The 15,580-nt window shown below is 48.9% G+C and overlaps 1 protein-coding gene across 1 annotated transcript in view; it reads left to right on the forward strand.

The window, feature by feature from the left end:
* The window catches only part of LOC102387989 (mast cell protease 1A-like), a 7,025-nt gene extending 2,268 nt beyond the window's left edge, over positions 1 to 4,757 (forward strand). Inside the window, exons 2-5 of the mRNA XM_014526689.2 lie at positions 579 to 726; positions 1,508 to 1,643; positions 3,341 to 3,604; positions 3,819 to 4,757. Coding sequence (XP_014382175.2) covers positions 579 to 726; positions 1,508 to 1,643; positions 3,341 to 3,604; positions 3,819 to 3,995 — 725 coding nt within the window. The 3' untranslated portion in view covers positions 3,996 to 4,757. The remainder of the gene's footprint in view (positions 1 to 578; positions 727 to 1,507; positions 1,644 to 3,340; positions 3,605 to 3,818) is intronic.
* Positions 4,758 to 15,580: the final 10,823 nt, after the last annotated feature.

Genomic DNA, 15,580 nt, shown 5'->3' on the forward strand with positions numbered 1-15,580 from the left:
CCCCCACCTCCCTCCCACCCACCCCCTGCCCCCACATATACACAACCCCCCAACATAGCCATACCCCCTCACAAATCCCCCACAAACGCACCCACATCCTACCACCCCCCCACCACACACCCACTACACAGTATATAAAACTAAGAATTTATTTTTGAGTTAATTATACAATCGCCTCTATATACGCTATGCAAACACAAATCATGACAAAAATATTTTTGTAATACAGTTATAATATGTTATAGCAGGTGTTTGAGTTTTAGTGTATGATTTGGGTTTATTGTGGTTCTAAGATGGCAACCCTCCCCCACCTCCCAAAAGGAGTATTTCCAGGGGGCAAGGGGAAGGCCTTCCAGTGACAAAGATCAGGGTTTAGGGTGGTTACTTTGTCATGCTGGATCCTTAGAAAACCCCAATTCAAATCTTTACGCCAAGTAGGAGACCTGGCCTGGGGGGTTCTGCCTTCAGCTCCGTTCTCTGGCACAGACACCTTGTGTAGTCTGGGACAAGTCACTTGAGTTGGGAGATTCATTGATGGGCACTAGGGACCTTTATGCATGTGTGGTCTCTGTCCCCAGGAAAAATCATTGGAGGACGGGAAGCCAGGCCCCATTCCAGGCCCTACATGGCTTTTCTGGATGGACAACGTGGTGAGAAGAAGTATATGTGTGGTGGGTCCCTGGTGCATGAACACTTTGTCTTGACAGCTGCTCATTGCAGTGGAGAGTAAGTGCCTCTTCCCCCTGCATGTGGCTGGGAACTCTCACTTCTTCACAGGTTATGGCAGAGGAGCATTAACACACGGGGGCTGTGAGAGCAGAGGCCGCAGCTCTGCTTTGTCCTGGACCTATCTGAGCACTGCCCTATGCACCTGCCAACCCCAGGGCAGGTTTAAAGGCAGCATGAATTACAGGCGCAGCACTGGGGTATGCTAGCTGGGGTCTGATATCTTGACCCTAGTCTAGTCATGGCTGATGTACACCAGCTGGGCCCTGGCCCACTGACTATGATGAAAGATGGAGCCTAGGTTACATCTGTAAGACCCAGAGGTGGGGTGCAAGCTGTGCAAGAGATACCTTTCTGTTTCTTCCAGCAAGAGAGGGGCAACCTGGTCAGAGGCGTGGTGGGCACCAGGGTGTTGTGAAGACAAGAGCCCTGGTGAATAGTAAGGATGGGCGGGCTCCATTGCTGTTGGGAAGGTGCTGTGAATAGTGCCAATTGTCCTGGAGGATACAGGCTCAGATGCCATTCCCTGCTGCCCTGATCCAGACAGCCCCCTGCCTCTCCCCACCTCAGTGTCATGATCGCTTAGGCCCATGCACCCTACAGGGAAAAAATATCCCATATCCCAAATGAACCAGCCATTGCTCTTGCCCTGGGGCCTTATAGGAAATGGCCTCCATTTTGTAGGGACAGGAAGTGGTGGGGGAGGAGGGGTGCACATAGGTCTTTTCCCTTTCATCTGCTCAGCACTAACACTCTGATCTTCTCCTTGGGACTCCTGCAGCCAAATCACGGTGCTGCTGGGAGCTCACAACATCCATAAGAAGGAAGAGAGTTGGCAAGAGATCAAAGTGCATCGCCAGATCCCACATCCCAAATATAAGAAAAAGACCAGGGAAAAGGACATAATGCTACTGCAGGTACCACTCCAATTGCATCGTTCCACACTTGGTGACCTCGAACTGCTACAGACACTCCTCATCCTCCTATCCTGCCTCTGAGACCTCAGAGTACTGCAGTTCCCACCCCCATCTCCTCACCCTGCCCCAGTGAACTCACACTCCTCCAAGCAGCACCCCATGTCAAGTGACCCCACCTCTAGTGACCTCACATTGATGCCAGTACAATGCATCACCCTAATGCATTACTCAGTGACCTCACTGTGCTGTAGGTACCACCCCAATCCAAGCAACCTGTCTTTAGTGACCTGGCAATGCTTCTGGTAGTTTCCTCCATCACACTGGTGAAGGCAACACCCCCATTTGTACCACCCCGCTCCCAGTGACCTCAAAATGTTGCCAGTTCCTCCCTGTTGACACCACTACAATCCCAGGGACCTCACACTGCTGCATGTCCTTCCCCCATCATGTCTCCAGTCTCACAGTGACCACACAGTTGCAGGCACAACCTCAGTCAAGTTACATGACCTCCGCCTCCCCAGTGACATCGTATCATAGAATCAGGTGCCTTCTAACCCTAATTCTCTCAAGAGGTTACATCTAGTCCATTCCCTGCTCAAAGCAGGACCATCCCCAACTAAATCTTCCCAGCCAAGTCTTCGTCTAGCTGGGTCTTAAAAGCCTCTAAGGATGGAGAGTCCACAATTTATCTGGGTAGCCTGTTTCAGTGCTTTACTACCTCCTAGTGAGAGGGCATTTTACCTAAACTTCCCTTGCTACATCTTGAGACCATTGCACCTTTTTCTGTCATCTGCCACCGCTGAGAACAGTCCAGCTCCATCCTCTTTTGAACCCCCTTCAGCCCCCAAACCGTCTTTGTTGTGCTCCACTGGATTCTCTCAAACTTGTCCACATCCTTTCTGTAGTGGGGGGCCCAAAACTGGACACAGTTCTCCAGATGTGGCCTCACCAGTGCCAAATAGAGGGGAATAATCACTTGCCTCCATCTGCTGGAAATGCTCCTACCAATGCAGTCCCGGATGCTGTTACCGTTCCCGGCAGCAAGGGCACAGTGCTGGCTTATATCCATCTTATTTTCCACTATAACCCCCCAGGTTATGTCCACAGCTACCATCCTAATTACAGAAATCTGCTTCCAATGACTCCACAAGGCTGTTGATACCTCTCATATCACATCATCCTGTCCCCAGTGAGCACGCAAAGCTGCAGGTGCTGCCCTATCACATGACACTCCCACAAGTGATCTCTCAGTGCAACAGGCATGACCCCACCATGTTACCCTCCCTCCAGTGACCTCAAAACAACGGTGGTACAGTATCTATCACAGCACCCTTCCCCTAGCAAACTTACACTGCTGCAGGTCGCAACCCTATCACATCACTCCTCCCCCTGTGACCTCTATGATGTAGGCATTGTCCATGTCAAATAACTGCATTCCCAGTAGCTCACCATGCTGCAGGTAGAGCCCCATCACATCACTTTGCCTTCAGTGACCTCATAACGTTACCTGTCCTTACCCATCACATCATCTTTCCCCTACTGACCTCACAACATTGTATTTACTGTCCATCATTTTATCTTGCTTCCAGTGAGCTCACACTGCTCATCACAGGACTCCTGTGTCTCATCTCATCTCCCCTGCTCCTGATGGTGACCCTCATACTGATCCATATGCTTGGGTTTTCTCTCCATGACAGCTGGAACACAAGGCCAACCTGAGTGAGCAGGTGGGGATCATCCGCCTGCCACAGCCTGGGGAAGCTGTGAAACCAGGATCTGTATGCGGCGTGGCAGGCTGGGGCCAGACCAATGTGATTTTTGGGGACTCCTCCAATGTGCTGCTGGAAATAGATCTGCAGGTCCTAGGGGACACCATCTGTGAAGACCACTACAGCTGCTATTATGATCCAAGGACCATGCTCTGCGTAGGGGATTTCAAGGGGAATAAATCATCTTTCCAGGTAAGCCTCCGGCTGGTGCCAAGGAAGGGGACAGTGCTGAGACCAGCTCAACCCATGGGTGTTAGGTGATGCTGGCACTGGCTTGGCCAGTAGGTGTGAGGTGACCCTGAGGCCAGCTTGGCTTGGGAAAGGGAAGGAGAGTGCCACCACTGTGCCAAAGAGAGAAGCAATTTGGTCAGAGATGATTATCTCACATCTGGATTTTATTTTACAGGGTGATTCTGGGGGGCCCCTGGTGTGTGACAGGGTGGTCCAGGGCATCATCTCCTGGGGGCCTAATAATGCTGCCCCTCCTGAGGTGTACACAAAGGTATCCCGTTTCATAGTCTGGATAAAGAATGAGCTGGCAAAGCTGAAGAAGCCCTTGGACATACCGGGGTTCTTTTCTTGACCATGAGTGTCCTTATACCCACAACACAGAGCCTGAGGTCGCACTGCCTGCACCTCCACCTTAGAGACTGAACAAAATAAACTGGAACCAGACTGGGAGTAAAAAACAAGGACAAAGGTTGCAATGACAGTAGCAGCCTTGATTTCATCTAGAGAAATAACAAAGCAAGTTAGAAGCAAAACAGGACTGTTATGTTGGAATTAAACTTTCAAATTAGAGCAAAATTAAAATTTTAGTCAGAGAGCAAGTGAAAATATCAGTTTTTAGGCAATGAATAGCGAACCCCCCTGAACTAAAAGAAAATGACGTTTCAGCTCAAAAGAGGTATTGGTATTTCAAACATAATGAAATGAAGCTTTCATCCGACGACACAATACAAATTCCAGTTTGCTTTTAGATAACCAATTCACTTTAGTGTTAGAACCCAGCCTTTACCATTTCTTTTTGTTTCAAAATACCCACACAAATTCTAGAAAAGAAACATTTTTTACAAAACCATAACTGTGGTAGGAATGTTTTTCCTCAGTCAAAAAGCTACAGCCAGGTTTGCTCTTCAGAGCTAGATATCACCAGTACAGGGGTAACTGGGACCTGTGACCTTATGAAGCTCAAGCTTACTTGTATGCCAAAAAGTTAACCTATGATACACTTGTACCCGTTGCACTGAGTTCTCTTTTACCTCCCCTTACTTATCCCATCTGCTTGTTAAGTTCACTTGCTATTTTGCATTCCTGCAATGAATAAACATTATATTAAAGCTAACAGGGGAGGGTTATTCTTGGGAAGTTAATGAACTCCATAAAAACCTGACATTTGAAAGAGGAGTAGCATCTAACAGGCTTAGCAGGGCTCTGGTTAGTGCCAGAGAAAGTGCTCCACTCATTGAAGACAGGAATAAAGGGACCTGGATGATGTGGAAATGCTCAAAGACTGACATGAAGAATAATCAGCTACATGGGGCATGGATCACAACTGTGGCTGGAGGCATTTGGGTAATGCCAGATGACCAAGTAGATGGAAAAAGGTGTGTGTAAGAGGATGGGGAATGGATAGCTGCATGCACTGTTGCTCACAGAAATGTTAAGCCTTGCCCTCTATCTGGTCCCCACATCTCTTTGCGGCTTTTGAAGTTAGGATTCTGGCTGTTTGCAGGTATATGCCTGTATTTCTTGGAAGGGGAAGAGAGCCCTCCTATGGCTTTTACATATAAAGGAGTTTTGCATAAAAGCCTGGAGTACACTAGAAAGCTGCTAAGTATCTCTCTCTAACTCTGGAGATAGGAGTGTGAGGCTTGCTTTGAACTGATGCCAAATGTGCCTCAAGTTGGCCCCACAGTAAATGAGAGCCTGGTTGCACTGGAGAAGCAAACGTTGTAAGTAAGTGGTTGGCCACATTGCTCCCATGTATGCTGATGGCTACAGAAGCCTAGAAGCCTTCACTTCACCAGCCCACTCAGCTTGTTTGGCTCCAGAGGACACCAGATATATGCCCTTTAAACATAAATACTATTTCCAGCCTTGCTAAAAACAATGCCAGTTTGGGGTGGCGGACATGTCTAGATCACAGAAAAAAATTCCCGATTTCCTACTTCAGTGAGTGCAACTGCAGGGTCAGATGGATGGCAGGGTGAAGAATGAGTATGCCTGGGGAGGAACAGGTGGAGAGACAGACCCCTGGGATGAACAGATAGGCATTTTATAGGATAACACTGACATTACCCTTCCTACACCGGAGCATTTGGGGACCTGGCAGTCTGGACCTCCACTGGACAGATGGGGAATCAAGGCACAGAGGAACAGATTCCCATGACACCTACAGAATGAGAGGATAGGTCCAAACCACAGCTTCCTAGTGTGCCAGCTTCTCAAAATGCAAAAAGGGGACACCAAGCCTCCTTGCCCTGCTCCACCTTCCCATGCTGGGTCCCTCCCGCTGGGCCATGGAGGCTCCAAGGGGAGGGAAGCAAGTTGGGGAGTCCTGAGCCTGCATCTGCCTGTGCTCCACACAAAGATCTGGGGGGGCACATGCCACCCCCACCATGCCTGCCTCCCTAGAAGCACAAGCAGCAGCAGGGAGCCTGCTCCCTGGATGAACTTCCCATGGCTCTGTCCTGCTCCCGGCCAGACCCCACAGCTACTTATTGCCCAGGTCTCATGCACTGCCCCAGCTGGGCCGCGCCCCAAGCCCCAGCTGCCAACCCTGCCCCACTACCTCCTTCACTGTGGGGGCCTCCCCACAATCTGCCCCTGCTCTGCACCTTCCCATATTATCTATGCCCCCCTCTTCCTGCATAGACTTACCTGCAGGCAGCTAGGAGAACTGCTCTCCACCACTGCTTGGCTGTATTACTGGCCATACATACACATAGTGTCCCTTGCATTCTGCTACCCCAAGCAGCGAACAGAAAACCTGGATCCCTGCACATGATGCTGGGATGACAGTTGCCATGGTTTCACTGTGTCAAGGGGAATACGGACAAATGCTGTCCCAGAGTCATTCAGCCCAGGACCGGGGCTTTATCTTTACATTTCAGGATGCCCTGCTCAATTAGTGACTGGGTATGTGCCAGACCTTTGAGTGGCAGATGGTGACAGCTTAAATCACCCAAGTGACAGATCCAATCCAAGTTTACCGGGGGAGGTGGACTAACTTTGATTTCCCGATACCCATATGCATTTGCAGTGCAGCCTTGGGGCTGGGAAAGCTCAGCCACTTGCCTGAAATCTGGGGCTGAGGTATTCCCACCCCCATAACCCTGACTGGGCTATATTTAGTCCCCCAAGCTTCTTCCCCTACCTGCTCCCAGTCTACATTTACACAGCTTAAAGCATAAGGGCCATAGACTGGGTGTGGCAAAAGATGATACGTATCCTAAGATCTCACCCCACCATCATTTCCCTCCGACTGATGTACGTTCTTCCTCAGTCACATCACGCTCCTACTGCAAGTGCCTGGGCCCCAATCCCATACGATTTGGCTTTGTTCCTCATTTGCTGCATACATTGCTATTAAGCTCAAAGAAATGACACAATGAATATAATTAGACAGCCTTTAATTCCTGCCAGCCAGCTGATTTGATCTGCTGGCAGAGGGGAAGTGTGCAGGGGTTTACATGCTCGGAAACTGACAGAACAGTTATATTTTGAATACCTTTCTTATACACTGAATAATTACAGGAACCAAGTAGATTTTAATGATTATACAAGAACATTACTAGTTCCTACAGATATCCATGCAGGTGTACCCTATTTCACTATTGCACCATGCATAACAATGAGCTTTCCCTTTAGTGCTGAACCCACTATCTTCCTGGGAGAGGCGTCTCTTGAGTTATCTTCCAAGTGCAATATGCAAGGATTTTGTTACTCCCTGCTCATTGTATTTTTGGCAGCCCAACTGAGCTACCTCCCCTTTGAGGAAGGGAGAAAGAAGGAGGGGGAGGAACCTGACCACAAGCTGAGACCTTGTTAGACTAAGGAAGAGGGGAGGTGAAGAGGGAAAGGGATCTGCTAGAAGCTGAAGCCTTGTTGAGTGGAGGTTTTGCTGAAGGCTTAGCAAGACAGAGTCAGGGGCACAGGCTCCTAGTCTAACACCTGCTCTGGTGGCTTCACTGAGTCCTAGTACTTCCTTTTTACATCACTCTCCCTCCAGTGACTTCTTCTGTGATAGGACCAGGCACATACTTCTGCCTCAGTGACATCACCCTGGTCTAGGAAACCCTCCTATGAAGCCACAGCCACTGGAGACATCCCACACAGCCACTGGAGACATCAGACGGGGGCAGGCATGCCACTACCCCACCTCCAGGGGCTTCACAATGCTGCAATTACTTCCCAAGTCCAACACCTCTCACCTACTCAACTCATAAATAAAGGAGGTACCACCCCATTTAGTGCAGGTTCCACTCATCATATCACCTTACTCCCTCAGACGGTTGGAGATACCTCCCATACAACCCCATGTACTTCATATCCATGCAGAAACAATTTCCCAGTGGTGTAACAAGGGGGTTGGGGAGGCGGGTGTGTGTGTGTGTGTGTGTGTGTGTGTGTGTGTGAGGCCATCAGCCCTGGGCACCAGCATCTCCTCAGGGAGTCTCTGCCACACCTGTACAGCCCTGCAGACAGCAGCGTACTGGGGGAGGGGGGGAGGGGGGGGAAGTGGAATAGTGCTCCCCCCAGGGCATTTGTCACAGCAGGTGTAGCTCTACACCCAAAATCATATCGGGGACAAAGAGTGGAAGCAAATGGGGCACCAGGCATGGCAGCATGATGGAGCTGCTACTGTCTGAGCAAATGCTGCTTTCAGTCGGCCTGGGCGCTCTGCACGTAAAGACTTCCCTTCCCGTTACTTGCCCCCATGGTCTACAGTGGACAGCATACCCCCTCCCCTGTCCCAGGCACTGAATGAGCTTGCTATGCCTCTGCCATTTCCAATGCATTAGATTTGCCTCCTGTCACCTTAGGAGGAAACAGGGATTGTCCAGGGACAATCACAGTTCTCCAGCCTCCCATATTGCCTCTCCACTCAGCACAGGGGGACTCTTTCAGTCAACTCAGTGCTATACACATCAGCCCAGTTGTATCACACTGCCTTCAGTGACCCCCACACCGAAGTTTGTACCACCCCATCAAGCTGTTATTTGCTGTCTTCTCCACCTTAGCTTCATACTGCTATTTCTCAAACTGAACTACACTGTGTCCAAAAATGCAGCAGGTGCAGCCACCATCCCATTACCTTGCCTCCTGAGACTTCACAGTGCTTATTGTAGTGAGCCCATCATAACACTCAGTCCACAGAAAATTCCCACTGTGGCAAGTACATCTCCGGTCATGTTACTCCAGCTCTAGAGGCCTCTGAATGCCGCCTCTACCACCCCGATTGCATTGTCCTACCCCAGTGACTTCACACTACTGCGGGAACTTCACTTGTCATGTCACACGTCCCCTAGTGACCTCACTGTATTGATGCTAGTGCCATTTCACATTGCCTCTCCTCCAGTGGTGTCACGATACTGCAGGAATTACCCATATCACATTAATATTCCTGTGGCAACCTTGCCATGGTGGAAATACTACCCCATAACATCACTTTACTCTCACTGACCTCTCACGCTTACAAGTACCTTTAAATATCATCTTTCCCCTAGTGAACTCACAATACTGCAGATACTAACTAAACTTACCACCTTCTGTCAGTGCACTGACAATCTGTCAACAGATAATGCACAATGCTGTAGATGGCACCCCAGTTTCATTACCAAAGCTCTAATGACCTCATAATATGTTTGTACCTTATGCTAGTGCCCCCAGAATCCTACTAGTAAGTGGCTCCATCTCCTCATCCCCACTGATTTTGGCTTGTTGTAGGCATCAGACCACCACAGTCCCTATTTCCTAGGATGTCACAATGCTGCAAGAGCTGCAGTTACCTGAGATTATTGCAGGTACCACCTCGAGGTATCCCATCCCATTTCTCTCACACTGTTTCAGGAACCATCACATCACCCCAAACCGCAGGGAGACCACAATGCTGTATCAGTTCAGTCCTCTTTAAGTGACCTCACAAGAATGCACTAACCCACCTATTCACATCACCCAGTCCTCAATAACCTCACAATGCTGTGGTTACCATATGCAGCATCTTATACCCCTGTCCAGTGATCTCAGAAACCCACCAATATCCCATCAACACACCCCAGTGTTTTCACACATGCAAATACTTCTCTGCCCATGGACAAGGGGGATCCAGTTGATATAATACATTTGGACTTTCAAAAAGCATTCAACAATCATATCATTGAATCATAGAAGTAGGGTCAGAAGGGACCTTGTAGATCTTCAAGTCTGACCCCCTGCCTGGGCAGGAGGAAAACTGGGCTCAAATGACCCCAGCCAGGTAGGCATCGAGCCGCTTCTTAAAGACCCCCAGGGTAGAAGCCAGCACCACTTCCCTTGGAAGTTGGTTCCAGATCCTAGCCGCCCTAACTGTGAAGTAGTTCTTACAGATGTCTAATCTAAACCTACTCTCCAACAACTTGTGGCCATTATTCCTTGTTATCCCGGGAGGCGCTAGGGGAAACAAGGTCTCCCCCAAACCCTTCTGGTCCCCCCTAGTGGGTTTATAGACAGTCACAAGGTGCCCCCTCAGCCTTTTCTTGTGAAGGCTGAACAGACTCAGGTCCCGTAACCTCTCATTGTAGGGTCTGCCCTGCTGTCCCCGGATCATGCAGGTGGCCCTCCTCTGGACCCTCTCAATGTTGTCCACATCCTTCTTGAAGTGGGGTGCCCAGAACTGGACACAGTACTCCAGCTGTGGCCTGACCAGTGTCGCGTAGAGGGGGAGGATCACCTCCTTGGCCCTACTGGAGGTGCACAATGTCCCTCAAAGGCTTCTTTTTTTAATTGCATTGCCACAGGATCGGAGGAAAGGTTCTTTTGTGGATTAAGTGCTAGCTACAGAGACAGGAAGCAAAGTATAGGGTTAAATGGCCACTTTTTCAGGATGGAGGCCAAAAGAGGGGTCCCACAGGGATCTGTGCTGGGCCCAATTTTGTTCAACACTTTCATCAATGCCCTGGAAATTTCTTTGTGCAAATTAATTTCCAAACTCGCAGATGATATTAAATTATTCCAGGTAGTCAAGTCCCAAGCAGGTAGAAAGAAGCTGCAGAAAGATCTCCCCAAGCTAAGTAAGTGCCTTATTATATAATGTAGCAGGATCTGCCACTGGCAGCAGGAGTGGCGCCTCCACATGGCCACTCTAATCCCATGCCTTCAATTCTGGCTTTACTTGGGTACCACCCCGCCTCTCCTGCCATACCTTAGCTGTTATTGACAAATCCAGGAGCTGCCTCCAGAGACCTGGGTGGTCCTGGTGCACTGCCCCGGACCATCTCACAGGCTCCAACAGCCTGATCACAGCTCAGAGGCTTCGGCAGCCCACCAGGGCAACACTCACCTAAGCTTCTCTGTGGAGCATCTTCAGTGGCCTCCTTCCCTCCCCTTCAGACACATCGAGGCCTCGCAGCCTAGCCTAAAGCAAAACCCCAACACAATCTCTGCTCCCAGCAGTGAACCCCTTCCTCCAGCTCTGCTCAGGCCAGACTGCCCCTCTCTGCTCATGGGCAGGCTTACCTACCCCTTGACTTCTCCTTCTCCTCCCCTGCCCTGGGATCCTCTGGGCAGGCCACAGGCATCTTCCCTTGTTCTCCTCAGCAGGCCCTTACCTAATTAGTTGCAGCTGCATATTATCTGGGTCTGCAGGTTTCTACCTCTGCCGCCCAGCCTTGCTCTCAGTAACAGGCTTGACTTTCCTCAGGGACCTCACAATGCTGAGTGCAGCACCCCATGAAATCGCCCTGTGAGCTCTTGGGGTGCAGCTATGGCTCCTGTCACACCGTCCCTTCCCCCACTGTAGTGACTGCCCCATTGCCTTGTGCTCCCTCTAGTCAGTGCAGGGAGCCCCATGGTGTTGCTCCGATCCAGTCATCTTATCATGTGGTGGCACAGCAGTTGTCGTATTACCATTACCACTGTGAGCTCACAGTCCTGCTGGCACAACTTCAGGTATGGCCCTAAATGCATCACTGCCCCACCAACCACCCAGTGCTGCAGGCTTCACACTCAGCACAATACCTTTGCTGCTATTACCTCCTGGAGCTGCTGGTCAGATCTATATCCCATCATCCCAACTCTGGGGCCTCACAATCCTGATGGCGCTGCTCCTACCACCCCTCCCCTCCAAGCACTGCTGCTACCACTTCCCCAGTCACATCACCTGTCCTCTACTGACCGTGCAGTGCTGGAAGTACAACATGCACCACATGGCCCCTGTATCCCAGGACCTCAGAGTCTTATCAGAGTCACATCACTCCACCGCGAGTGGCTTCACATCCTTCATGTACCATCCCAGCACCTTCATACGCCTGCAAGTGCTGCAGGTCAACGCTATGTGCTGTTCCAGGCTTGCTTATTTGTAAGAGGTCTGGGCCCTAAGCTGCAGAAATGTGGCTAAGGCAGAAAGGCCTCAGAAGCCTGAACCTTTGGAGATTTCATAGACATCAGGGCTGGAAGGGACCTTGGAAGATCATCGAGTCCAGCCCCCGCCCAAAGGGCAGGAAGTCAGCTGGGGTCATAGGATCCCAGCAAGATAAGCATCCAGTTTCATCTTGAAGGTGTTCAATGAAGGCGCTTGAACCACCTCCGGTGGCAGGCTGTTCCAGACCTTGGGGGCTCGGACAGTAAAGAAGTTCTTCCTTATGTCCAGCCTGAAACGATCTTGAAGTAGTTTGTGACCATTCGACCTCGTCATCCCTTGGGGCGCTCTGGTGAACAAACGTTTCCCCAGATGCTGGTGGTCACCCCTGATAAACTTGTAGGTGGCCATCGGATCCCCCCTGAGCCTGCGCTTTTCCAGGCTAAAGAGCCCCAGGGCTCTCAGCCTGTCATCGTCTGCTTCCCTGACCTCTGATCATGCACGTGGCTCTTCTCTGGACTCTCTCAAGCTTCTCCACATCCTTTTTGAATTGTGGAGCCCAAAACTGGACACAGTACTCCAGTTGCGGCCTCACTAAGGCCGAGTACAGGGGGAGAATGACGTCCCGGGATTTGCTTGAGAGAATGTTTGCCCTTTTGAAACCAAAGCCTAGAAGTTATAGGCTTAGTTTTGGGGGCTTCACTTCACTTCACAGGATCATTTCCAAATATACAGCACACAAGAATGTTGAGCTAATACTATGGCTCAGTGAGATGCATGTTCAGATATTTTAGACACCCATTTCCTCCATGAGGGCTGATTGTGATCTTGCATCATGATCATACTTGGGCCAGCCCAGTGCTTTACAGTGGTGTAACTCAAATCAGAAAATCAGAATCAGGCTTGTTCTCACATTCCAAGGTGCCCAGAAAGGAAGCAAGGGAAATTATTCCTGCCCCCCAACTCCACCCCCAGTAAGTGGAAGCTGGCTGAGTGAGGCAGAATCACAGAATCATAAGGCCGGAACTGGGCCATGTAGCCCAACTTCCTTCATGGAGTCAGGTTTTATGTTATCATTTCTCTTGCTCGTTTAAGGTTGAGGATTTAAGCCCTGATCTAAAGCAATCAAGGTTAGCTTATACCTTTCCCCAGTGCTCTGAAGAATGTGGGTCTCAGGCACAGCCTACCCGGCTTCACTTTTGGGTTTGACACATGTCAAGTCAGAACAGATAGAAAATAGAGCGATAAAATTTGCTCCTTTTTTGGTGAAAGTTGCACGTTTTAAAGATGAAAATTAAAAACAGTCCCAGAAAGAAGGGTTTTTTTTTTTGGTTAAGCAAAATATTATGTCTGTGTCCAATTCAGGCATGTTTTTCTGAATCAAGACCTCAGTACCTTGCAGGAGATGCTTAGGCACAGGTAGATCCTTGGGGCATGTCCCCACTAATGGGAATGTGCCTTATCCCAGGGACAATTGGCAGTGGCACATATTTGTACCATTGCTAGTTGCTCCTGGATATGCCCCGCACATGTGCTCTGGTGCAGGGCAAGTTGCCCTGGGTGGGGTAGGGGTGGCTGGGGCCCCAGGGGCCTGGGGTCCTGAGGCTGCAGCGGTGGTAATCCGGGTACTTGGTGCAGCCTGGCCCTGGTTAGCCAGGCTTCTGTGTCTGGCAACACATGCTGCAGTCACGTGTGCCATGCCACTTTTTTTTCCTGTGTTTTCTTTTAAATATCGGTACTTCCTGGTATTTAATTTTGCCACTGTGCTGCAATTATGCAGTGTGGCAAACAGATTCACGTGCGCTGTGTGCATTTCATGGTGCCTCAGAAGACTTTGAAGTGCTGCAAACTGCACGTTTCTGCTTGTGGGGATGTGGCCTTGTTGTCCTATCTTGGTGTCAATAACAAAAATATATCCCCCTTACTTGCATTCTGTTTTGTGCATGTGGCTTTGATTTGGGGAAATGTTTAATAAATAGATCAGGAGCTGAGGAGGCGGGGAGGGTTAAATGCATCCCTGCTGTAACTGGTTGCAATTGGTGGAGCTAATGCTACCTTGAGATGTGTCCCTGGCCTTTTGTTTAAAGTCCTTATTTTGATTCTTTGAAGAACTAGTAGTAAAAAGGAAAAGCTTCTCATAAACATGAATGTGCTAATTCTGAAGACATGTAGTAGGTTTTTTGTTGATACACTCTTTAAAAGCATGATCTGTTTTCTGCTTCTAGTTAAAGAGGGTAGTGGCAGTCTTTAGTGGCTGTGTCAGTGTAGCCCATATTATTATGTACAGATGTGCCAGCTGCAAGTAGGCATTATCTCTTTGATAGTGCTAAGCACTTTACAGTGGGTCACTGAGGTGCAGCTCTCAACCAATAGATCTAATTGCAATCCTTTTATGTTCTCTATGATTGCAGGTTTCTCCAGCACTATAAACAAATAGTAATCAACTAAACCTGTTACCTCTGAGCAGCAATGTCACGATATAAAATATTAACTGTTCAAAATACAGTAATGATGGTTTAAAACTGCATTTGTTTCTTAAAGGTAAAAAATAAGGGAAAATCAGGAGCACTGGTACTGGAAGCATGAAGAGCCCTCTGACTCTTTTTCATATAATGAAAAATTGTGTCTGTATACGACATGTTTTATGTGGTCAAATACAGTGTAAATATTGTGTACATCTTTTGCTATAGCAACAACATATTAGCAATGCCACAAATAATCTCTGTCTTGGAATCTACATTTTTATGACACAGTTATGCTAATACAAGACAAACATATTTTGCTGTGTGTCTAATCCACCCCAAATTAATCCATTTGTATTCCTATAATCCAACCAGCTCTTTTCTCACCTAAAGAAATATTAGACACTGGGCCCAAAATATACAGTGGAGACATGCTGGATCTGAAAGCAAAGGAGGCTGAATTCTTATTCTGTTTTAGGGAGGATGGGACCAGGGGGATTTTTCGTGTCAGCTCTTTTGTTTCCAGGGGTCTTGTTGAAGTAGCCTTTGTCAATTCTTTTGATCCACTAAACTGGGACATTAGTTTTCTACACTGTGTTGAAGAATTTCATTACTTATTTTGCTGATTACATTGAACTGCCATGTGCTGTTGTCTTGAGAATCAGCAATAGGTTTCTGTTGCTTCACTGTCTAGTGCATGAAGCTCTGTACACCAGCAGGCCTGAATGTACTATTTTGTGTCGCCTTTATCTGTCTAACAATTTGACTCAGATTGTTTCTTCCAAAACACTTTAATTCCATCTTCTTCTGAAAAAGATTCAAACCCATTTCTCAGGGACAAGAATAAAATTCCCCTGTCTCAAAAACATGCCTACCCACCAGGGTGTTCTGGGGTGAAGTGTTTTCAGCCTTTCATGTTGATTCACTTGAATTGAGCGACAGGAATTGAGCCCAGGTCTTCCACATGGTGAGGAAAAGTTCTAGCTCCTGAAATATTGAATGAAAGGGGGACTGTGGTCTACCCTCTGCCTCCCAGGGGAGAAGGGCCTGGCAGTAGGAGTCTATCTCCTGCTCACAGTCCCTGATGGCATGCAGTCTCTGGACTGTGGCCTGGAGCTCCTCCAGCTGGCGCACCAGAGACCCCAA

This window comes from Alligator sinensis, unplaced genomic scaffold (genome assembly GCF_000455745.1).
Source record: "Alligator sinensis unplaced genomic scaffold, ASM45574v1 scaffold1264_2, whole genome shotgun sequence".
In the NCBI taxonomy this organism is placed as follows: Eukaryota; Metazoa; Chordata; order Crocodylia; family Alligatoridae; genus Alligator; species Alligator sinensis.